The 25,053-nt window shown below is 34.7% G+C and overlaps 1 protein-coding gene across 4 annotated transcripts in view; it reads right to left on the bottom strand.

Moving 5' to 3' along the window:
• USP15 (ubiquitin specific peptidase 15) overlaps positions 1-25,053 on the bottom strand; it is a 125,024-nt gene that overhangs the window by 65,727 nt on the left and 34,244 nt on the right. For 3 of the 4 annotated variants that reach the window (XM_043446347.1, XM_043446343.1, XM_043446344.1), the window contains exons 3-5: positions 21,818-21,948; positions 9,596-9,722; positions 908-1,053 (exon numbers count right to left, since the gene is read on the bottom strand). In XM_043446347.1, coding sequence (XP_043302282.1) covers positions 908-1,053; positions 9,596-9,722; positions 21,818-21,948 — 404 coding nt within the window. Of the gene's footprint in view, positions 1-907; positions 1,054-9,595; positions 9,723-10,396; positions 10,478-21,817; positions 21,949-25,053 lie in introns of those variants that run through there. The other variant, XM_043446345.1, reaches the window with a different exon arrangement.

Here is a 25,053-nt window from a genome sequence, read left to right as displayed (position 1 = left end):
TTAGGAATGCAAATCAAAAGGCAAGATTAATCAAAAGATGCTAGAAGAATAAGGTAAAAGGATAAACCGTGACTTGCATGCTATGTTAAGGTGCTGGGACTTTTTCTACAATTTTAAGGAGCCAGGAAAGATTAGTGGAAAGGAAATAATAAGGTCTACATTTTAGAAAGGCTATTCTGGCAGAAATATGGAAGATTGAGAGTGGACATGAAAAGACTGGAAGCAGAGGAATTTGTTAAAACATTACAGAAAGGTAAGGGCTGGGAATGGAAGAGAGATTAATTAAAGAGAGAGTTGGAAGGAAGGAAGAATCAGTAAGACTTGCTGATTGTGTCTAGAAATCTTCATTTCTCAACACATTCATTTGTTTGGATTACATCATAAAGAAAGTCTCTCATTTGTTTGGATTATATCATAAGGAAAGACCAAACTGGGGGCTGACCCCTTCTAACAGGGGTTGGCAAACTACAATTCACTTAGCTCACTGACTGCTTTTGAGAATAAAGACTGTTGGAACACAGCTATATACATTTTCTACTACTGTTTACCATTACTTTCTTGCTACTACAAGGGCAAAGTTGTGGTCCTGACAGAGATCATATAGACCACTGAAACAAAAATATTTATTACTTCATCCTTTACAAAAAGTATGCTGATTCCTTGTTAGTTATTTGTCAATGGAAAAGAATTTATTTTTAAAAAGTAGGTTATTCTCAAGCTCAAGGAGAGAAGAGGTTATAGTTAGTGTATAATTAGTGACAAGCAGGGACAGAGATCAGATGAGTTAGAAAGAGGAAATCAGAGATAGTAGAACCCATTGTAGATTGTCAGGATAGCCATACAATTTATGAGTCTCAAAAGCTACATGTACAGTATGCATAAAATAAACAGTATTGCTAAACAATACCTGTCCTTGGTATAAACCAGCATCCTGAATGGTGCTGTCTGGTTTATTCAGTGGTTCAAATGTATTACTCATGTATTTGTTCCACAATCTGGTCTCCTTTTCATCTGGAATATTGAAGATTTTTCTTATTTCCTTTTCAATTGTATCTAAATTTGAGGAAAGATATGTAAATATAATAAATATTTAATAATGTACACACAGAGATAAGTGCTCACTAGCATAAAAATCCTAAATTTAAAATATTGATAATAACAACAAGAGAAGATAAACAAATATGTAGGAAATATATAAAACAATCAAGTTTTTGAGACTGGGTATACTTTTTAGGAACAAAATGATAATTGTAACTCTGACAGATAATTACTTGGGGAAATTAATATCTCAAAGGTAAGAGTTCAATCACATAATACTAAAATATAGTTTACATTATACAGGATGCACTTTAACTTCTTACACAGTATAAAATTAGTGTATTTTCTGATGATACGTTGGTGTTAGAAATTAAAGTATGATTCAGAGAGGCCACAGGATGGAATGTTGTTACAACAAAACCGATTTAAGAATAATTTACATTAAGCTGAACATAATTCACAGTTTAAACAGCTAACTGAAAGTAAACAGAGTATGGAGACACCACAAAAGCGCCGTCTCGGGAGGTCGGTCAAAACCTCTGGGTCCCAAGGGAAACCACGCATCCTCCTTATTTCTGAACCAATTACCTGGGTGGGAGAAGTGTTTATCTGCTGTAAAGTAAGATACAGGAGTCTCTACCTGTTTGAGAGTTATTAAGTTTTGGTACCATATTTAGACGAATCTTTAAAGTATTTTTAAACATTGTCAATAACTCACCTAACTTAGATTCAAGAAAATTACACTTAAAATATTTTATAACATATGAAGAAATATAAAATACTCCTAACTTTTAGAATACTTGATTAATTTTGGACAAAACATAATCCGTAAAATACTAAGTCTAACAATACATGTTCACTTAAAAAATAAAACCCACACCTATCCTACATAATCAAACTTAGTTAATAGCACTGTTTATGTTCTACTTAGCTTCTAATGCTCTCTAACAGTCCTACAGTGAAAGACAGCTTAATTAAGGCATTAATTACATAGTATACATTACAGTGTACTTCAAAACTTAGAGCAAACTAGACAGAAGATTTTTAAAATTACATTAAATAACTATAAGTATACTGTTAATACTGCTTTCTATTTTGGCAGTACTGATTTTTTAATTGAAGTGTAAATGCATACAGAAAAATGCACAAATTGTCAGTATATAATGATGAACTTCCAAGTGGATACACCCATGTAAGCAGTACAAAAAACAGAAAATCACCTAGGAAGGAGGCTACTGGCAGAAGTCAAGGAAGGGAGGTCATTTCAGTCTTTCTATAAAAATGAATACTTATTTCCTGATTGAAGAAATAAATCTTGCTCATTGCAAAAATACATAAAATACAAATAAAATGTCCACCTAGAGATAACCACTGTTACCATTTTGATATTTTTTCTTCTAGGCATTTTTCCTATTAATACATACACATTTATATGCATAATATATACAAGTAATATGGAAATGTCCGCTTTGATTTTGAGAAGGGTAACGCAAAGGCCCTGAGATGGGGATGTATTTGGCATGTTTTAGAACACTAAGGTGCACCAATGTAGCTGAAGTGGAATTTTGTTGTTGTTCAGTTGCTAAGTTGTGTCTGACTCTTTGTGACTCCATGGACTGTAGCCCACCAGGCTCCACTGTCTATGGGATTTCCCAGGAAAGAATACTGGAGTGGACTGCCACTTCCTTCTCCAGGGAATCTTCCCCACCCAGGGAACGAACACAGATCTCCTGCATTGGTAGGCAGATTCTTTACCACTGAACCACTAGGGAAGCCTCAAGTGGAATGAGCAAGGTGAAAATAAGACTGCCAAGGTACTAATGGTAGGATCATACAGAATTTAGGTAGTTATGAAAGCATTCTACTTTATCTGATTAAGAAGAGAAGTCACTGAGGGGTTGTGAGTAGAGAAGTGGCATTTTAAGTGCTCACTTTGGCTGCTAGTAAAAAAACAAACTAAAGAATGTCAAGGATGGGAGACTAGGCTACTGCAGAAATCCAAACAAGGTGGTAACAGCGGAAGCAACATTAAGCCATCAGACTGAGAACAGATTCTAAGGAATACTTAGAAGCTAGATTATGCAGGTGAGAAATGCAAGGGAATCAGAATGATACCAAGGGTTTTAGCTTAAGCAATCAGAAGAGTGCAAGTGATGATTACTCAGACAGGGAAAAATAACAGAGTAGCAGGTTTTAGGGGGGAGGAAAGGTTAGTTTCAGATGTGTTATCCTTAGATTTTCACCAGATACAGATGAAGATATGGAATGGCTAAAACTGGAATTAAGGGAGAATTTGTGTAGGAGATATAAGATATCAATATATAGAAAGAATTAAAAGTCAGGGTAAAACATTAAGGAAAAGAAAGAAGATCCAAGGACTAAGCATATCACACTGATGTTTTGAGGTCAGAAATACGAAGAGCATCTTACAAATGACTTTGAGAAGCTGTAGCCAGTGAGAACTTGTGCACTGACAGCCATGTGAAGAGAAAATACTTCTAGATGGAAAAGTAAGTAAGTATGTAAATTTTTGCTGGCAAGCTAAGATATGCAGAGTACATCATGCAAAATGCTGGACTGGATAAAGCACAAGCTGGAATCAAGATTGCTGGGAGAAATATCAATAACCTCAGATATGCAGATGATACCATCCTTATGGCAGAAAGTGAAGAACTAAAGAGCCTCTTGATGAAAGTGAAAGAGGAGAGTGAAAAAGTTGGCTTAAAACTCAACATTCAGAAAATGGAAATCACGGCATCCGGTCTCATCACTTCATGGAAAACAGATGGGGAAACAATGGAAACAGTGAAAGACTTTTATTTTTTTTGGGCTCCAAAATCACTGTAGATGGTGACTGCAGCCATGAAATCAAAAGATGCTTGCTCCCTGGAAGAAAAGTTATGACCAACCTAGATGGCATATTAAAAAGCAGAGACATTACTTTGCCAACAAAGGTCGGTCTAGTCAAAGCTGTGGTTTTCCCAGTAGTCATGTATGGATGTGAGAGTTGGACTCTAAAGAGAGCTGAGCACCAAAGAATTGATGCTTTTGAACTGTGGTGTTGGAGAAGACTCTTGAGAGTCCCGTGGACTGCAAGGAGATCCAATCAGTCCATCCTAAAGGAAATCAGTCCTGGGTGTTCATTGGAAGGACTGATGCTGAAGCTGAAACTCCAATACTTTGGCCACCTGATGCGAAGAACTGACTCACTGGAAAAGACCCTGATGCTGGGAAAGACTGAAGGCAGGAGGAGAACGGGACATCAGGAAGAGATGGTTGGATGACATCACCGACTCGATGGACATGAGTTTGAGCAAGCTCCTGGAGTTGGTGAAGGACAGGAAAGCCTGGTGTGCTGCAGTCCATGGGGTCACAGAGAGTCAGACACGACTGAGCAACTGAACTGAACTAAGACAATGAAGACTTCAATCACTGGATTTATAAATGTAGAAGTAATTAGAGACCATCACAGAAGCAGAATCAAGGGAGTGACAGGTCTGATCTAGTGAGTTTGAGAGAGAATAGGAGAAGTGGTAGTCAGAAAGCAGTTTGCTTAAAATGAAATATGGCAAGTGCAGTTGTAGATAATGTCAGCCTAGGGTATATTTATGGAACTGGTGATTGAGTCTGAGTGCAGATCAAGATCACCAGGGTGAGAATGTCAAGGTATTGAGAAGATGTTCATATTTCTATACATATTAATCTGACAATATTAGGCAATTAATGAAAAGGATAAAGAGATAAAGTATTAACATAAAAAACAAATAAAATTACTGTGACAAACATTTCTTTTTTAAATAAGTTAAGCAATTCTATTAATAAATTTTATAAAAATAAATTTTAAAACAAATCATTTTTCAAGTTTTATAATAAAAGTTATTTTCAGTGATACTGAGAATAAATAAAAATATATTTTATCTTTCTTACTGAAACATCTTCATTATCTAAATGTATCAATTTAGGGAGAAAAATATTAAAAGGCAGAGTATTTTAGTCCTGAATATGGTAAATTATTTAGATCCTACCTATGGCTGTCATCATTTTTATTATAAATCAATGCAGGCATTATTAGCTGAAATGGAACATTTTATTAATTTGGTAAAAACCAAAAACAGGTGCTTATATTTTTAAATTCTGTTTGTATAATTTGTATACTGTAGTCAACTCTAAAGTAAATCCGTCCTGAAAAGTCACTGGAAGGACTGATGCTGAAGATGAAGCTCCAATACTTTGGCCACCTGATGTGAAGAACTGACTCACTGGGAAAGACCCTGATGCTGGGAAAAATGAGGCAGGAGAAGAGGACGACAGAGGATGAGATAGTTGGATGGCATCACCGACTCAATGGCCATGGGTTTGAGGAACCTCCAGGAGTTGGTGATGGACAGGGAAGCCTGGTATGCTGCAGTCCATGGGGTTGCAAAGAGTCAGACACGACTAAGTGACTGAACTGAGCTGATACTACATTTCATACACATAGCTATTTTGATCCTTTTTAGACAAGATTGAGAAAAAACATTCAGGGAAAAAAATATACATCTCATATTTCCTCTCTTATCAAATTCTTTATTGTTTCAAAACTCACTTGCTCTAGAAAAACAAAATCAATCCAATTAACACTTGTACAGATTGTGTAAAGCAGCAAATTAAGAGGTGAGACTCTGATATAAAAGGTCTAGTTAAGGAGTCAAAATACTGGCTCTATCACCTGGTACCAGGGTGAATCTTAGTAGACTACCAAATTTTTCTAAGCCTAGGTGTCATCACCTTTAAGATGAGGGTACAGTAATGTTGAGGTTTAAATAAGAAATTTCCTATAAAGTGTCTAAAACATAGTAAGTACTCAGTAATTGCTAATTACTATAACCATGAAGTCTAAAATTCCTTACTTGATTAATTTTAATTTTTGCAAAACTTTTCACTTAGAAAGCAAACATGTTCTAATACAGATAACAAAGACAGAAATATAGATCAATGGAACAGAATAGAAAGCCCAGAGATAAATCCACGAACCTATGGACACCTTATCTTCGACAAAGGAGGCAAGGATATACAATGGAAAAAAGACAACCTCTTTAACAAGTGGTGCTGGGAAAACTGGTCAACCACTTGTAAAAGAATGAAACCAGAACACTTTCTAACACCATACACAAAAATAAACTCAAAATGGATTCAAGATCTAAATGTAAGACCAGAAACTATAAAACTCCTAGAGGAGAACATAGGCAAAACACTCTCCGACATAAAGCACAGCAGGAACTTCTATGACCCACCTCCCAGAATATTGGAAATAAAAGCAAAACTAAACAAATGGGACCTAATGAAACTTAAAAGCTTTTGCACAACAAAGGAAACTATACACAAGGTGAAAAGACAGCCCTCAGACAAAGCAACAAAGGATTAATCTCAAAAATATACAAGCAACTCCTGCAGCTCAATTCCAGAAAAATAAATGAACCAATCAAAAAATGGGCCAAAGAACTAAACAGACATTTCTCCAAAGAAGACATACAGATGGCTAACAAACACATGAAAAGATGCTCAACATCACTCATTATCAGAGAAATGCAAATCAAAACCACAATGAGGTACCATTACTCGCCAGTCAGGATGGCTGCTATCCAAAAGTCTACAAGCAATAAATGCTGGAGAGGGTGTGGAGAAAAGGGAACCCTCTTACACTGTTGGTGGGAATGCAAACTAGTACAGCCACTATGGAGAACAGATCTTCAAATTTTTAAAAGTAGGACCTATGGTAAGGAACTGTGACCCAGTTTACACATATATGTAGATATTTTGCATTCTGATATTTTCCATTCCCTTTACCCCCCAATGTTTAATGATCACAAAAGTACAGATAACATAGTTTAAAAAAAAAATAAATCCTGTATATTATCTAGGGTGAAACAGATCACCAGCCCAGGTTGGATGCATGAGACAAGTGCTTGGGCCTGGGTAGAGAGGGAGGTGGGAGGGGGGATCAGGATGGGGAATACATGTAAATCCATGGCTGATTCATGTCAATGTATGACAAAAACCACTATAATATTATAAAGTAATTAGCCTCCAACTAATAAAAATAAATGGAAAAAAAAATCAATCCAATACAGTAAGAAGTGTCAGCTAAACAAAAAAATTTACTCACATACAATTTTAAGGCATATATCCAAAATATGTAGCATTTTAAAGTATTAGTGAATTTAAACTATGCAAATTAAAATCTATTAAATCATAAACTGTTTGAAGCAGAGATTCTTTACAAATTATCTCCGTGATAATTCTTGGTGGTGGTGGTGTAGTCGCTAAGTTGCGCCTGACTCTTGTGGCCCCATGGACTGTAGCCGCTAGGTTTCTCTGTCCACAGGATTCTCCAGGCAAGAGTACTGGGGTGGGCTGCCTTACCTAGTACCTAATGTAAAGACTCTGAAATACTTGTTTTGAGTCCAGAAATTAAAACTTAGATCTTCATATAATGAGTTTTAAAACATTTTTTCAGTAAACTGATGTTCTAAAATCAAGACTTTTTATTGCCTCATATAATTTACATGTAATTTTCCTACAGAAATGAGGTAAGGAACAAAGAAAAGAAAAACAAAAGAAACTTTAAAATAACTAGAAAACATTATTTACATCATGCATTTAAGAGGTAGTTTATTTATATTCTAATTGGCTGAAAATTTCAGAAATTAAGTCTCTGAATTAATTTTAATAGATAATCTTTGTTGGACACAGATTCTTACTGTGCACATTTTGGTATCACGATTAATGTAATTTCATAAATTATATTTAAAACTTTCAGTTTTCAGGATGTAGAAATATTTTACTTTCCTGAATGTTCCAAAAATCGAGAAGTGCAAAAGTTAAGTACTTTATCCACCATAATGTAATAAAAAAGACATTTACATGGATTTTCTAACATTTTAAGCATTCTTTTAGAAAGATGACTGTATGAGTTTACTGAAATTGCATCTCAACTTTTAAATGTTGTAGCTAAATAAAGAGAGGGAGAATAAAAAATTCATACATAATAAATGGCAGAAACATTAGGATTAACCAAGCATTAGGTACTGAAGAATGGTACTACTTCATGAAAATTATGGGTTAAAAGTATTTTCTTGCAGTGAAATGGCTAAGTGGTGAAAGTCAAATGTACTTATGAAATTCAGAAATATTTTATTTAAAATAAAGTGTATCTAATGACTAACTTCAACAAGGAAAGCTATATAGCATAAATTTGCTAATCTTGCTTTCTTGCTGAGTTCTACATTAAGTGTTATGTCCTTCTCCAGTGTCCATTTACATTTTCCAACAAGATCAATGTTATTACCATTAATTTTCTTTTCCAAGAACTTTATTTGAAAATAACTACTATTTATAATTTTTATTTTCAGTTGTGTCATTAAATAGTACTGCAATTGTTAGTAAATGCATAACCATGTATTTAAAAAGCATTTTATTCAATATATTCCTTTTTAAAATTGAAGTATAATTGACATGCAGTATTACATTAGTATTAGGTGTGTGACATAATGGTTTAAAATTTATATATATCATTAAATGATCACCAATAATTTATCAATTGGTGATCCATCAATCAGTAGACAGAGTTAAAAAACTCTTTTCCCTTGTGACAAAAACTTTAAAAATTTACTTTCTTAGCAACTTTCAAATTTGCAATATAATATTACTGATTACAGTCACCATGCTGTACATGAAATCCTCATGATTTATTTTATAACCAGAAGTTTATACCTCTTCATCTCTTTTACTCATTTCACTCACCCCCAAGCCCCACTCATCTGGCAGCCAATCTGTTCTTTGAATCTATGAGCTTTGTTTTGCTTATTCAATACATCCTTGGTATAAAATTAAAATGTAGCTTTTAAGCAGAATTTTAAAAATTTACATGTATTTTAACATACATCTATTTGTGTAGATATGTAAATATATGAGCTTCCCTGGTGGCTCAGATGGTAGATATATAAACATATGTAGATATATAAATATATAGATGGAGTTAGGCACACATATTTGATACCATAATTCTGTAACCTACTCATTATATTAAAAAAAAAATCAGTGAATCATAATAATGCTAAGCCCACTGCCTTACTAGCTATTTAATCGTATTTGGGTTCCCAAGAATGAGAGAATAAAACAAACAAGTCATTTCTCATGCTAAAGGGTAAATTATTATTAATAATTGCATTACCTGACAAAGTTTTACCTAAGCAAGTATTTAAAGTTCTAGGTTAATTTATAATTCATGTTACAAACATGACATATATTTTCAAAGGCTAAATTGAAACTATAATTATTTGATTTTTTTAAAAGTAAAATGGGACAAATATTAAACTCATCTAATAATGTAAAGTACATCTAGAAATGATAAACAATTCAACTTTAAGCTATTATCATATTGTATCAAGCTTGGAAATCTGTAATATCTAAGGATAAACCTTTAAAATGGTTTTCATCTTAGTAGCATACAGCAAATAGAATTTTAAATAAATTTCGAACGGCAATGGTTTAACAAAGAAACAGGATCTTGCGTTACCTATTGTGTCAGCTTTGCTAAATCTTCGTGTTACAACGTTGTTCATGTTTCCATTTTCACAGAGCTTCAATTCTGTGAGATAGACTTCTACTTTGCAGTGCTTTACAAACATACCCTGTTCAACTACCTAAAAAACAAAACAAACTAGTGTCAGCTGTAGCTTGATATATTTTACTGTTTTGAAAAACATATCTCTAAAAAGACTTTAGAAAAAGCAGATTGCCAGTGAAAAAACCATAACTATTAAAACTCATCAATATAAAAGATACTGGATAGCTGAAAGAGAAAGGAACATTTTTGGAAATATTAGTATTTAACAGAATATGAACAATCATGATACAAATATTAACAGACAGTATAGTAAGGCATTCTACTATTCTATGGAAATACTTTGGTATACTATAACTAATGAATAAACTTAGTAGTTATGATGAGAAAGTGCATGCAAAGTGTAAATACGGTTCTGATTAAAGATACAGACATACTTTTATCTTTTAGCACTTGATCTCAAGCAAAAAAACCTTTAAAAACCTCTTTAAGTTTTATATAATTTCAGCTAGCAACAGCTATAACACTCTGTACGTTAAAATAAATCTTTTAAAACGGTAACTCCAAATTACTGTTGCCAAAATATTCAGCTATGCCCTGTAACTGATATGTTAGTCTTCCATCCTAAGATGACTTTGTTTGACCTTTAAATGCACACTGAGTAGTTCCAGGCAACAAATGAAAGGAAAAAAAAAGCTGCTAAACATGCAAGCAATAAAGCAGAAAGAGAAAAAATGTATATGGTAGGGTCACCTTTTTAGTTAAGTATATTTCCTTTTGATCTTCTAAAGGTTAACTGTAGGATTTCAGTCATGAACACAGTTTCTGAAAATAGTAATCAGCCTGATACGTGATACATTAGACAAATATGGCAAAAGGGAGGCTCCAAATGACTGTTGTACTCACTTGCTTAGCATCAATTCAGTAAGGGACTCAAAATTTGTCTTTCACTTGCAGGGAAGTTGTTTCAGCTCAAAAAGTTCAAAGGTAGTTTGCTAGTATTTAAAATGTCCAATTCAATGCTAATTTTTATGATACTTTACCATATATATTCTCCTAATCATACTTGTTACATTCACATTTCTAAAGTAATAGTGTGTGATTCTGTAATGAACGCGTTATATAAACTAGTATATTACTGTCTAAATCAGAACTAATTAAATTTGTTTTATGTCATATTTGAAGTTAAGAATGAAGCAAAGGATATTACATCATTTATAAGATTAATGAAGCTATAAAGATAGGAATAAAATATTCTTAACAATCAGAAATTTCTGCTCTGGGACTCAATATTCGAGTAAGAATCCTAAATTAAGTTAGTTACTAATCATCAGTAGGTTGCCAAACTGAGGTACTCACAGGCTTCATTTTATGTGGGGGTGGGGGGGAAGGGAATTCTAACAGTAGAGCAGGTAATGGGGTAAGTAAACAGGATAAAATTTAAAAAAAGAAGAGAAAACCGTTCATTATGATTTACATTGAGGTATGTATTCTCTAAGCAAGCAGTTTCATTTTTTTTTTTTAATTGAGAATTAGTTTTCATAATACTAATAGATATTTTCCTGGAAAGAATCTGGTGATTTAACTATCAGCAGCTCACTGTCAACAATAAAAAAACATTAATTCCCTATTTCACTACTAAATATGACACAGACAACCAACAAGGATCTATGGTATAGCACAGGAAACTCGACTCAATGTTCTGTGATAATCTACACAAGGAAAGAATCTAAGTAAGGATGAATACATACACATGTATAACTGACTCATACTGCTATACACCCCAAACTAACACAACTCTGTAAATCAACTATACTCCAATAAACTAAAATTTTTACTAAGATTATCAAGAGTACTTAAAAAACCACTCTTTATTAGGATTCAGAATTTTTTAATTTTTTTCTTTTCTCCAACATCTTACAGTGCTAATTAGCACTACTCAGAATACTATAACTGTATTTAGAAGATATTTTATTGTTTCCTAAAGTAGTGTATTAAAAAGCAGTTTTTTAAGAAAGATATGAATTTGTCCTCAAAAAATTTTTTTTAACTGTAAATGATATTTTCATGTAATGAAAGGCAAAATAAACAATGAAAATGTGAAATATACATAGATTCTAATCCTTATGTATTTTTGTTTCACATACAGAATTTTGTTTGTTAAGTACAGGGTCATGGTATGTTCTACTATATCCAGCCAGATGAACGTCATTTAGTTGCTTGGTCGTGTCTGACTCTTTGCTACCCCATGAACTGTAGCCCACCAGGCTCCTCTGTCCATGGGATTTTCCACAACAATTTTTATTTGAAAGAATCATACCACATGAATGATTAAAGACTAAATATGATAGCACTGCATCAGAGAAAATTAATTAGCATATTTATATATTAGTGTCATAATATGTACATTATTTGTTCCTTTAGTAACTCCTTTCTTTATATTTGTGTATATAAAGCATCCTATCTTCACTAAAAATGTTTGTACTGAAAATAATCTTTAAAATGATGGCTACTAAGACTGTAACAGGAAGAAACAGGCTTATAAAATACAGGATACAAAGTTATATTTACTTTTTATACAAAGTTATAGTTACTATAACCATTAAAATATACATCTGAAATAGGACAGGAAGGTGAATAATCAGAAGTAACAGTTATGTTTCAGAATTAGAGATGACAGCTAAAGTATTTTTTTCTAGGTGAATTATAATATTTTTCTACATTATAGATAAGAAGCAAGCACAAGATGAAATCTATGCTTGGATTTTATTAATTCATGGTCACAATGAAGGTCAAGTTTCTTTACTAAGTTAGTTAGGGAAATACAAGTTAAAGCTGAATTAAACATAATTTCCATTCATTCATTTTGCTTTGAATACTAGTGGGCAATCTGACTAAAGTCATGAAATATACCTGATTAACCTAATGTAGTCCACTCTTTATAGCGGCTTATGAAAGAATTGACTTCAAGTGCCTACTTCTTCCCTCTTGGAAACAGGAAGTAATTTTTAAAGAAATCTGTTACTTCAAAATAATTTGATAACACTGGGCCTAATGGACACATTTACTATTTTTGAGGAGCTATACTCATTTTAGCAGCATTTACTAGGCACCTATGCTCAGTATTAGAAATACACAGTGAATCAGACCCAGTCCTTGCAATCAGGGTAAGAACACCTAGTGGTAAAAAGACAGACAGACTAGTAGAGAAGGACAATACAAATATGAATCACAGGTGTTAATGTATAACACAAATCTTACTTGTGATATTCAACACAAACATTTCAGGACACTTTAAAAACAAGAACACAAACACAGCCATAACAATATCACACCTAAAAGTATTAAAATGGATACCTCAATATAAAATATCCATTAAATTAAAACCAGTTAAAATAAAAATGATTTTTAATATCAATCCAAATAAAGCCCCTACACTGCAATTGAGAAGTCTCAAGTGTCTTTTAATAAAAAAATTCACCATCTATCTTTCTATTCTTGCAATTTTTAGTAAGACTACTTCATCGACTGTGAGTTATAGTCTAACAGGATGCAGATAATACCTAGTTGCCCCTCTAGTTTTTATGATTTGGCGGCTCAGATGGGAAAGAATCTGCCTGCAATGCAGGAGACCCATGTTCAATCCCTGGGTCAGGAAGATCCCCTGGAGAAGGAAATGGCAACCCACTCCAGTATTCTTGCCTGGAGAATCCCATGGACAGGGGGGCGCTGGTGGGCTACAGTCTATGAGGTCACAAACAGTCGGACACGACTGAGTGACTAAGCAGCACCAGCAGACGTTAATTAACCAGCACCTAGAGCAGAGGTGGGGCTTCCCCGGTGACTCAGTGGTGAAGAACTCATTTGCCAGTAGAGGAGACAAGGGTTCAATCCTTGGGTGGGGGAGATCCCCTGGAGAAGAAAATAGCAACCCACTCCAGTACTCTTCTGGGAAATCCCATGGACAGCAGAGACTGGAGGGCTACAGTCCATGGGGTTGCAGAAGAGTCAACAAAGCAACTAGACAGCAACAGACCAGGGGCGGGCTGACTATGATCCACGGGCTAAAACGGACTCATCTTTTGTTTTTTTTTTGGTAAATAACACTTTACTGGAACACAGTTATTCCCATTTGTTTACTATCACCAATGGCTGTTTTTGCACCCAAAAAAGCAGAGATGAGTAGTTGCCGAAGTGAACATTTTGGCCCATAAAGCTGAAAAGAATTATTGTCTTTTACAGAATAAGTTTGGTGACCCTTTGACCATTAACTCATTAGGTCTTCTTCAATTTTGCTCAGTAGTGTTTGGTAATTTTCATTGTACAAAAGCAGTTTTTGTAAGTTTTATTTCTTAGTACTTTTATCTCTTAGAAACATTATTTTAAAATTCAACTTTGTTGATTATATATAACTGGTTTTTCTACTAATAGATTTACCTTATATTCATCCCCCTTGTGAATCTTAATTATTAATTTTAAAGGCTTATTTGGTACAGCTTTTGGAATTTTCAACATATACAATTATGTCTTCTAAAACATTACAATTTTACTTCTTCATCTTCAATCCTTATTCTTTTAGTTCTTTTCCTCGCATTACCAACTGGCTAAGACCTCTAATATAGTTATCCTTGTCTTGTCCCTGATCTGAGTGGGACAGCTTTGAACACTTTACCAGTAAGTATTGTCTGCAATAGCTTTCTATTTCTAGTTTTTAAAAAAAATCATAACTTGATACTGAGTTTTATCAAATGCATGTTCTGCATCTACTGAGATGGTTTTTCTACTTTATTCAGATAGTACTAAAATTATAACAAGTGATTTTCAAAGCAAAATAAAACTTGTGTTTGAAAAAAATCTAGCCTGGCTATCTATTTTTAAACTTTTTATTTTGTATTGGAGCACAGCCAATTAACAATGTTGTGACAGTTTCAGGTGAACGGTGAAGGGACGCAGCTACACATATACATGTATCCATTCTATCCCTGCAGCCTGGCCATTTTTAACTCCCTTTTTGCCCATTTCTGGCCTGGCTTGCTAATACTGTGTTATTAAATATCTGGCAGAATATTCACTGGTGATGTCTTCTGGAGTTAACAGTCTTCTCTGTGAAAAGATGTTTATTTAATGATTTAGCTTCTTTATTCAGACATGGCAATTGAGATTTTCTATTTCCCACTCAACACTAGCGCATTTTTTTCTAGACATCTGACATTCTTCTAGATATCTGTCCACTTCACCTAAATTTTCAAATTACATAAAACTGTTCAAAATCAATCTTTTAAAAATGTCGTTGCACTCTGCTATGGTATCCCCCTTTTCATTCCTAATACAGATGATTTGTGCCTATTTTCCTTTTATTCTTGATCAGAGTCTTGCCAGGACTCATTTTTATTTTACTAGTCAAACTGCAATGTTCTTTACAATGAATCAACTTTGGTCATTTAATGCATTTTATTTTCTGTTTTATGTCTACTTCATATTAGTTCTTGATTAGTCTTAATTTCCTTTTCTTCTTGAGGCAACAGTCTGCAGACAACAGACTTTAGTCATTCTTTTATGCTGTATAGTTAGCAATCAGTTCAAAATATGTCTAATTTTACATGTGAATCCTCTATGACCAAAGAATTACTTAGAAGTATATTGTTTCATTTCTAGGTAGCTGAGAGATCATCTAGTTATCTTTTTGTTACTGACTTCTAAATTCCTTGAGAGACAGAAAACACACTGAATAATTTCTAGCATATAGTACTGGAATTTGCTTGATGGCCCAGCATGTGTTAAAAAATATTTGTATCCGGCACTAAGTGGAGTGCACGTCAGTTAGGTCGCAGTGGTTAACCACATTCAAACCTGCTTCCGAGCTCATTCACGTGTTACTGGCAGACCTCCGTTCCTTTGCCGCTGTCAGCAGAGACTTCAGCTCCTCATCACCTGAGTCTTTCCATAGGCTGAATGCATGACATATGGCTTCACTCAAGAGTCGCTGATCCAAGAGAGAGCCAGAGAGCACTCCCAAGTTAGAAGTATCACAGTATCTTTTATAATCTAATCTTGACAACACATAATACTATCACTTCTGCTGTATTTTACTAGTCACAGAGACCAACTCTGGGATGATGCAGATTACATAAGAGTATGAATAACAAGAGGTGGTGATAACCTGGGTGCAATCTTCAAGGCTATCTCCCACAGTACACGCTTTGGTACCAATAAAGTTACTGTCCCTGTCACCAACATGCAAAATACACTCCACCCCTGCAAAGCCTCCAACTGGTCTCATCCCATTATAGCATCAACTCAGAGTTCAGAAACCTGTCGTCTATATCTGATGAAGGTACAGATGAAGATCCTTGGGTATAAGTTCCTTAAGCATCTTGAGTATGGGCCTATAGATCTACAGGCCTGTGAACGAGAAGATAAATTTACTGCCCCACTACACTCAAAATAAAACGGTGGGGCAGGCAGAAGATAATCTCAGACAGATATTTCTGTTAAAGTGGGGAAATGAAGGGGTACAAAGAAGTTATTAGTCTACAGAAATCCTGAAATCCACCTGAGCAAACACTGAAAGTTGCTTGATCAGGGCTCACTTTTGCCTTGACCTGAAAAAATGACTGTTTGTAACACCTGGTTCTGTTTTCTGAGTCACCTTCTTTCATGAAAGTTAGCACACATTTGCAGTTGAGTAAATTCTTAGTCTGATTCCTGCTTGTGTAAGGCTGGGAGGTCAAAGGTTTCTAAAATTTTATGCTGTCTCTGCAGTCCAAAATGGCAGTGCTTCTTGAAAACAGTGTGGATCTTCACTGGATTTCACTGGAGTTTGACCCAGGAGGCAAAAGTCACAACCACAAACGTTCTCTAGGTAAGTCCTTTCTACTCTGGGTTTACATCGAGAAGGCTCAGGGACATCACCCTGAAGTTTCTTAGAAGCCCTACAAGCCATATATTGAAAGGAAGTGTAAAGTACACCCTGAAATTCTTTAAAGGGCCTTTTTTTCTGAAGTGCACTGTGAGGCACCACCTTCGACTTTTGTGAGGTTTTAATAAAGAAATTTTACAGCCACAACCTTAGGTTTCAACTTTAGACCATGCTCTCTAGAGAATGCCTTGAGTTTGGTTTTTGCTTGGAAGCATTTCTTTGTTTCAGCATTGTCTGTCATCTGGAGAGGCTAATTTTCAAAACTAGCAAGTCTTGGCTCCTTTTTATTTAACAGTCCTTTCTTCAGCTTCTCTTTTCTCACACTTGACTAGAAGCAGAACAAGAAGAAACGCAGCAGTACTTTCAACGTTTTGGCAGATTATTAAGTTCATTAAATGTATTTTTTACCTTTCAGTGACATGTTGTTAAAAGTTTCTTCCATCTTGTGACAAAAATCACTGGGTTCGAATAGGATTTTCCTCACTTTAAGATCTCGCTGGCAGCCTCCTCAAAGTCTAAAACTCTACTACTAATTTATTCAGGGCACTTTAGGCTTTCATTAATACTCTTAAAATTCTCACAGCTTTTACCCAATTCCCACTTCCAAAGCCACCACCACACCTCAAGTTTCTGTTACCGTAACACACAACTTTCAGGGACCAAAATCAGTATTAGCTACCTGTGTGTGTATGCCTATTTGCTCAGTCATGTCTGACTCTTTGCAACCCCATGGACTTAGCTCACCAGGCTCCTTTGTCCATGGAATTTTCCAGACAAGACTACTGGAGTGGGTTACCATTTCCTTCTCTAGGGAATCTTTCTGACCCAGGGATCGAACCCAGGGTCTCGTGTCTTCCAGCACTGGCAGGCAGATTCTCTACCACTGTGTCACCTGGGAAGCCCATGTTAGTTATTTACTACTACATAATAAATTTCCCCAAGTTTTTATCAGCTTAGCAAAGCAAACGGCATCGCACATAGCTTCTGAGGGTCAAGAATCTGGGGCAGTTGAGCTGGGCGGGTCTGGCTTGGGGTTTCTCACAAGGCTGCTGTCAATCTGTGGGCTGGGACCTCAGTACTGCAAGTTCAAATGAGACTGGGGGATGCACTTCCAAGCCCACTCACATCACCGTTAGCAGACCTCCATTCTTCTCTACCGCCCAGAGATCCCAGTTCCTTCACCTGTGAGCCCATCCGTAGGCTGCCTGAGGGTGCAGGGAAATTTCTCAGACTGAGAACTGAGAGAGAGCAATAGGGTGTGTGCACCTAAGACGTAAAGCCAAGGTGTCTTTTATAATTTAATCTTTTACTTTTAAAATTAGGAGCAATAACATATTAGTTCCAGGTGTACAATACAACTATTCAATATTTGTAATATATGGTGCAATGATCACCACAGTAAGTACAGTTAACAATCATCACCTTACATAGTTACGTTTCTTTTCTTACGATGTAAACTTTTAAGATCTTCTAGAAGTCTTAGCCATTTTCAAATATGCAATATAGTATTTTTAACTATAGTCACCATGCTATACAATATATTCCCATGACTTATGTTATAATTTTAAGTTTACACCTTTTGACCTAAAATCTAATCTTGCAAGTGATACACTGTACTATGATTCTGCTCTATGTCACTGGCCACAAAGACCAGTGTAATACAATACCATTGCAGACCCTGGTACGACGTGGATGGGGACTATCCAATGCTGTGGCTATGAAGAGGTGGAGATAATGGGGTTGTCTTGGGGCAACTATCTGCTAATATTGTTACCTACATAATTTTATACACATCTGACCCTCATAAGAAATTACTACTATTTTAAAGAGCCTAGCTTAACACTCATTTATAGTATTTGCTTCTGCCAGTCAACATTTTTTCCTGTGTTTCCAAGCTTCCGTACAGACTAAATTTTCATTCTGATGACAATTTTTTATTTCCATCAGTGCAAATATGCTGGTAACAAATCCTATCAATTTATCTGAAAACAACTTTTTTCACTATTATTCTTAAGGATGATTTCCAAGGTTATAGAATTCAAGGTTAGTAGTTATTTTCTTTCAGTGTGTTGAAGATATGACATTATTATTTTATTTTGGCTTTCTCTTGAGAAAGCATCTGTCTTACCCTTACTTTGAAGGTAATAAATCTTTTTTCTGGCTATTACCGGGAATATCTTTGTTTTCTTAACAATTTTACTGTGTATGGTTTTGTCTATATTTTTTCAGCTTGGGATTCACACCATTTCTTTAACCTGTAGCATGATACCTTGCATCATATTTGGAAAATTCTCAACTATTACTTCCAATATTACTTTTACCCCATCCTGTCTTTCCTCTCCTTTGAGGAGACTGCTTAAATCTATGTTACGCTTATTCATTGCATTCCACGTGTCCCTCTTTTTTCCTTATTTTCCACTCTTCAGTCTCTTTAAGCTTTAGTCTATTTTCTAATGGTGTTATCAATTTACACATTCTGTTTCTTTTTAGTCTAGTATATCACCCAAATAACCACAGATATACAAATATGAACTGTTAATGTGTCAACTTTGTAACATGTTTCAAATAAATCCAAATATGGTTTGGTCAAATAACAAGCACTTAATTCTTAACGTTTTCATATTAGTGTTCAGTTTTACAATTACATTTGGTTCTTTTCAACTTTTTTTTTTAAACATAACCAGCACAATATCTTAAGGTTTCTGTCTAATACTTCTGTCATCTGGATTCCTCATGAATCTGTTTCCATTATCCATTGTTTCTCTTGGATTTTGGTTCCACTGTACTTCCTGCCTATTTGCCTGTTTTGTTTCTGGCTTTAAGCTGAATGCTTGATATTTTAAGTGAGACATTTAGTGATGATTTGAGGCCTAGGAAATGGTTAACTTTGTTTCTATGTGAGAGTAGGGGCATTACCAATTCTAGATTTCTTAATGCAATCAGAAATTAGTAAAATTTGAAGTTGGGCTTCAGATTCTAAAAAACCAGTCAACTCTATTCTTTTAAGTAAGTTCTACTGACATATGTGGGTCCACTGGGATCAGAAGCATAGCAAAAATGGAAATTCCCAGACTTACTGATTTAAACTAAGATCGTGGCGTCTGGTCCCATCACTTCATGGCAAATAGATGGGGAAACAGTAGAAACAGTGACAGACTTTATAAAGAAAGCTGAGTGCCGAAGAATTGATGCTTTTGAACTGTGGTGTTGGAAAAGACTCTTGAGAGTCTCTTGGACTGCAAGGAGATCCAACCAGTCCATCCTAAAGGAAATCAGTCCTGAATATTCATTGGAAGGACTGATGCTGAAGCTGAAACCCCAATACTTTGGCCACCTGGTGCGAAAAACTGACTCATTAGAAAAGACTCTGATGCTGAGAAAGATTTAAGGCAGGAGGAGAAGGGGACAACAGAGGATGAGATGGTTGGATGGCATCACTGACTCAATGGACGTGTCTGAGTATACTCTGGGAGTTGGCGACGGACAGGGAGGCCTGGCATGCTGCAGTCCATGGGGTTGCAAGGAGTCCGACACGACTAAGTGACTGAACTGAACTGAACTGAACTGATTTAAGTTTGAAGGAAGACATTTTAATAGGTACTCTAGATAATTTAATATAACCTAAAGTTTGAAAATTATTTTACAAGTGAAGCAAATTCCAACTACCTCATTAAAAATAAATATATAGCCGCCTGGTAAACTTCTTGGGCTTCCCTGGTGGCTCAGATGGTAAACAATCTGCCTATATTTGGGAGAATCCAGGTTAAATCCCTAGATCGGGAAGATCCCTTGGAGAAGCAAATGGCTACCCACTCCAGTATTCTTGTCTGGGAAACCCCATGGAGAGAGAAGTCTGGCAGGCTTCAGTCAGACACAACTCAGCTACTAAACAACAAGACTTCTTACACTTTTTTTCCTTCTCCCTATATGAAGATAAAGAAGATTCTTTATCTTCTTTAATTTGCTTATCAGACATAGATTTCAAGAAATACCAATAAGGTCTCTTTCAAGAAGAAATGTCAAAGGAGTTGTCAGCTGATCAGTTTACTATATGATATTCTACATTTATTAAGGAAAAAACACGTGTCATTAATGTTGAATTAATACAAATTAACACATTTGAAGATATTCTAGACACAGATTTTTCTTTACCCAGGAATTAAAGTCTTCTTCTAGAGAGTTTCACAGCTAAATATTTTATCCTTCAAATGGTCAAAACACCCAGTTCTATGGGAATTATAGATAAAAATCATCGGCCATTATATATACATACACATATATGTGTGTGTGCTCAGCTGTGTCCGACTCTGCGACCCCATGGACTACAGCCCTCGAGGCTTCTCTGTCCATGGAATTTTCCAGGTGAGATTACTGGAGCAATTATATATTATATATACTTTATATATATATATAATTCATTTATGGCTAGCATTCCTAGAAGAGATGATTCTTAACTTTAAATTGGCTATAAGACTGAATGAAATTAAGGAACAAAACTAAACTAAATCAAAGGCATATTCACATTCTATTTAGAGAACAAAATTCAGTTCTATACCTAAATCACAGATATACAAATACAAACGGTTAATATATCAACTTTGTAGCATCAGTTTCAAGTAAATCCAATTATGGTTTGGTCTACTAGAAGTTTATATCCTTGTGTTATAGAAATGGTTTTTTAATCATTTTTATGTGGAAATAAAACCAGATAAATAATTCTGCTCCACCTGACTACACTATCAAATACTTGTGTAAGGTTGACAGATCTACCTTAAGTACTGGGTATTATTCTACTATTGCAATACTTTCATAAATGACTTTTCAGTTCCCCAAAATAAAGAAAATGGGTCATTTTTGATGTTTCTAGACTGTAATTATAAAGCTTAAATCAGGATTAGAAAAATAACTGCATTTTCAAGTTTTAAGAAAATTTAAATATGTAAACTCACGTGGCTTTCTAAAAGATCCTGAACCTTGCTACCTCTGTCCTCATTTCCTCATCTATAAAACGGGGATAATACTACTTATCTTAGAAAGACTTTTTATGAGGATTAAATTAGTTAATAATGTATATGATGTGCTTCTATTAGTGGCTAGCATATAATACACTCTCCCTCTATGTGTGCTAGTGTACAGTTAACATTTTGATGGTCTTTTTCTTCAAGATAATTGAAGAGGCTTCATAAGTCATGGAAATTAACAACAAAATAGGAACTGTTTAAGAAAAATATTTCTATTCATTTCTTAATATGTACCTTTCGTGCTATTGGTTCCTGACCTTCCATCAATGTGTACCAGCTGACAAGTTTATTCCAGCCCTCAGTTGGCAACAGTATGTAATCCAATTCATCAATAAGGTGCTCCTTAAGTGACTGGGCATCGCCATCTACAAAAGGGAAAATAAAATCAATACAGAAAAAGAAGCAATACTACATAGCTCTAAATACTGTGGTCAAACATACTACAAATTATGTAAATTCATGAAGACTAATTCAGGTATTTAAATAATGAGTTTTGAAGGAAGCTCTGAAGAGGTTCACAAACTCAAATCTAGGCATTTCAAAATAAACTGTTGCTTTACAAAGTTTAAGTATGTACCATTAGTCAACCAACAGTGTTTTAAAAAGTAACTTTTCTATTATTGAACTCTTAAAGAAATACTAAACTGTTGGTCAGAGGATCCCAATGAAGAGTGTTTCCCAAATATTTTGAGTATCAGAGATCTGTCACACAGTAATAGTGATCACTCCATCATTAGCTGATGAAGAACATTCAGAAGCAAACTGATAACCTTTTACAATGATACCAAAGCACATGGGCTGAGAACCATGATGGAAATCACAAAAGGTATCTCACTGCTCCAGAGAGTAATTACTCATTACTCAAGAGAGTCCACAATCTAGATTCCTCCACAGATCCAGAGCAGAGGTAGTTGTTCAATTATGGTTCTAATTCTATGATCCATTTTCAAAATTCCAGCTGAACAGGGCAGGCCAGAGATCTAGAAGCAATACTGTGAGCTGTACCTATATCACAGTTCTAATCTGAGACTCACTGATTATTATTTGGTCCTTTACTTGAATTTCCAAAGTGTGGAAAACAGAAACAAATAGTTTACTGAGTTATCTGTAAATAACTCAAAAATATAAAGAAGACTTTCTCATTCTGAGTCAGCCCTGAATTAACAGACATGGGAAGCAAAATTGTTCCAGGCAGCATTTCAATGGTAAAGTACTACTTTTAACTAGATACAATGATATAAATCAAGAAGCAAGAGAAATGCTTTAAAAAAAAATTATTTACTCTATGTAGGATCAATCTATGGTTACAAAATTATACAAACCTTTGAGAAAAACTATGTTTCATATAGAACAGAAATGAGAAAACTCTGAATTTTATATGAACTTCAACAGCTGGTACAAAGCAACTATTAATTTTAAAGCTCAGTTTAAAAAATTCTTAGTTGTAAGTTTATTAAATTCTTGATGAAACTATTTGGAACAAATTTTCAGAGCCCTCTGAAAGTGAAACTCTCTCATGCATCATGTACTAAGTCATGTTATAGCAGATGATCATGTTATCTCAGTCAATTCTCAAAACAATCCTATAAGATGAATATCTATTTTAGATTAAAAAATACATTCAAAGAAAGCAAGTAAACTGCCCCAAACATTCACACAGAAAATTGCAGGTACTATGAAAGGTACCATCATGGAAAATACTTTTATCTCAGCTGATTTTCAAAACAATATTATGAAGTAGATAGCTCCATTTTACTTAGTAAATAGATTCAGGTATTGATTAACCTGCCCAAGCTCACATAAAGAAAATTGTAGGCTAGACTCAAACATGTATCTATTTACACTAATATCCATTTTCTTTCCACTATAATAGGCTGCTTCAAAATAAATTTAGGGAAAGAAAACAAGTTTAAAAATTAAGACTTCTATGTTATTCTTCACAATAATTCAAGAGTCTGGGTAAATGATTTTATTATGTAACAGAATCAAACAGTAATTTATATCTAGTTGTTGTTTAGTCACTAAGTTTTATCCAACTGTTTTGCAACCCCATGGACAGCAGCCCACCAGGCTTCTCTGTCCATGAGATTTCCCGGGTAAGAATACTGGAGTGGGATGCCATTTCCTTCTCCAGGGGGTCTTCTCGACCCAGGGATCAAATCCATGTCTCCCACACTGGCAGGTGGAGTCTTTACCACTGAGCCACCTGGGAAGCCCTTAAGTGGATAAAATAAAATGATCAATTTTTGAATCATTTTTAAGGGAGGAAGAACCACCCTAAACACAGAACCTCTCATTTTTGTTACTTCTGTTTTTGATATAAAATTGATATCAAAACTGCTGAGATTTAAAATGTAAAATTTGTTGTGACATAGCAATACAAGTGTGAAATCATCATTACCAAAACGATAAAAATATCCATCAGCATCTCCCCTCAGCCCCTGGCCACAAAGGTTTCCCTGTAGTCCTTTTCTGGGGTGTAATCCCTCCTTCCTGTCCATCCAGGTTCACTGTCCTGTGCCCTGAAAACTGCTTATCTGTGTTGTCGAACTGTAGACTAATTTGCATTTTTTAGATTATATAAAATTGGTATGTACTGCTTTATTTGGCATCATTTATGTTGCATCATTATCTTGAAATCCATCCATATTTTTATGTTTCAAGAGTTCATTCCTTTTAATTGCTGAGTAGGATTTCATTACTTTATATGAACATTCTGTAATTTCTTTATTCATTCAGCTACTGACGGGCATTTTGTACTGTTTCCAATTTTCTCTACAACAAGTAACACTGATATGAACACTTAGAAGTTTTCTCTTCATTTCTCTTGGGTAAATACCAAGGAGTGGAATGGTTGGTTCCTATGGTAAATGTATAGTTAGCTTTTTAAAAAACTGCAAGACTATTTCATTACCCAAAATTGTGTATGAAAGTTCTACTTGCTCTACAGCCTCATCAATACTTGGTATGGGTTTATCTTTTAATTTGAATCATTGTAAATGATTCAAATCATGCACAGTGGGACCTCATTGTGGTTTTAATCTTCATTTTTCTAATGACTAGTGATGTTGAGTATTTTTACATGTGTTTTCTGAAAACACTACCTTCTCTGGTGAGGCATCTGTTTAAGCCTTTTGTCTACTTTTTCCACTGGCTTTATGGAATTCTTTATTCTGCACATACTTTATCAGCTAAGTAATTTGCAAATACTTTCTCCCACACTGTGGTTTATCTTTTCATTCTCTTAACAGTGTTATCTGAAGAAGCTTTTGTTAGTGATGAATTACAAATTATCAATTTTCCCCTTTATCAATCATGCTTTTTAAATTTATACTTAAGAAATTTTTGCCTAACAGTGTCACAAAAATCTCCTAATTTTTTCCTAAGAGTTTCATAGCTTTGGTTTTTACATTTAAGTCTATGGTGTGTTTTGAGTTAATTTTGTACATGGTGCTGGGTACAGGTCAAAG

This window comes from Cervus canadensis, chromosome 25 (genome assembly GCF_019320065.1).
Source record: "Cervus canadensis isolate Bull #8, Minnesota chromosome 25, ASM1932006v1, whole genome shotgun sequence".
Taxonomy (NCBI): Eukaryota; Metazoa; Chordata; class Mammalia; order Artiodactyla; family Cervidae; genus Cervus; species Cervus canadensis.
Note: the sequence above shows the minus strand (reverse complement) of the source record. Positions and strands in the feature narration are given on the sequence as shown.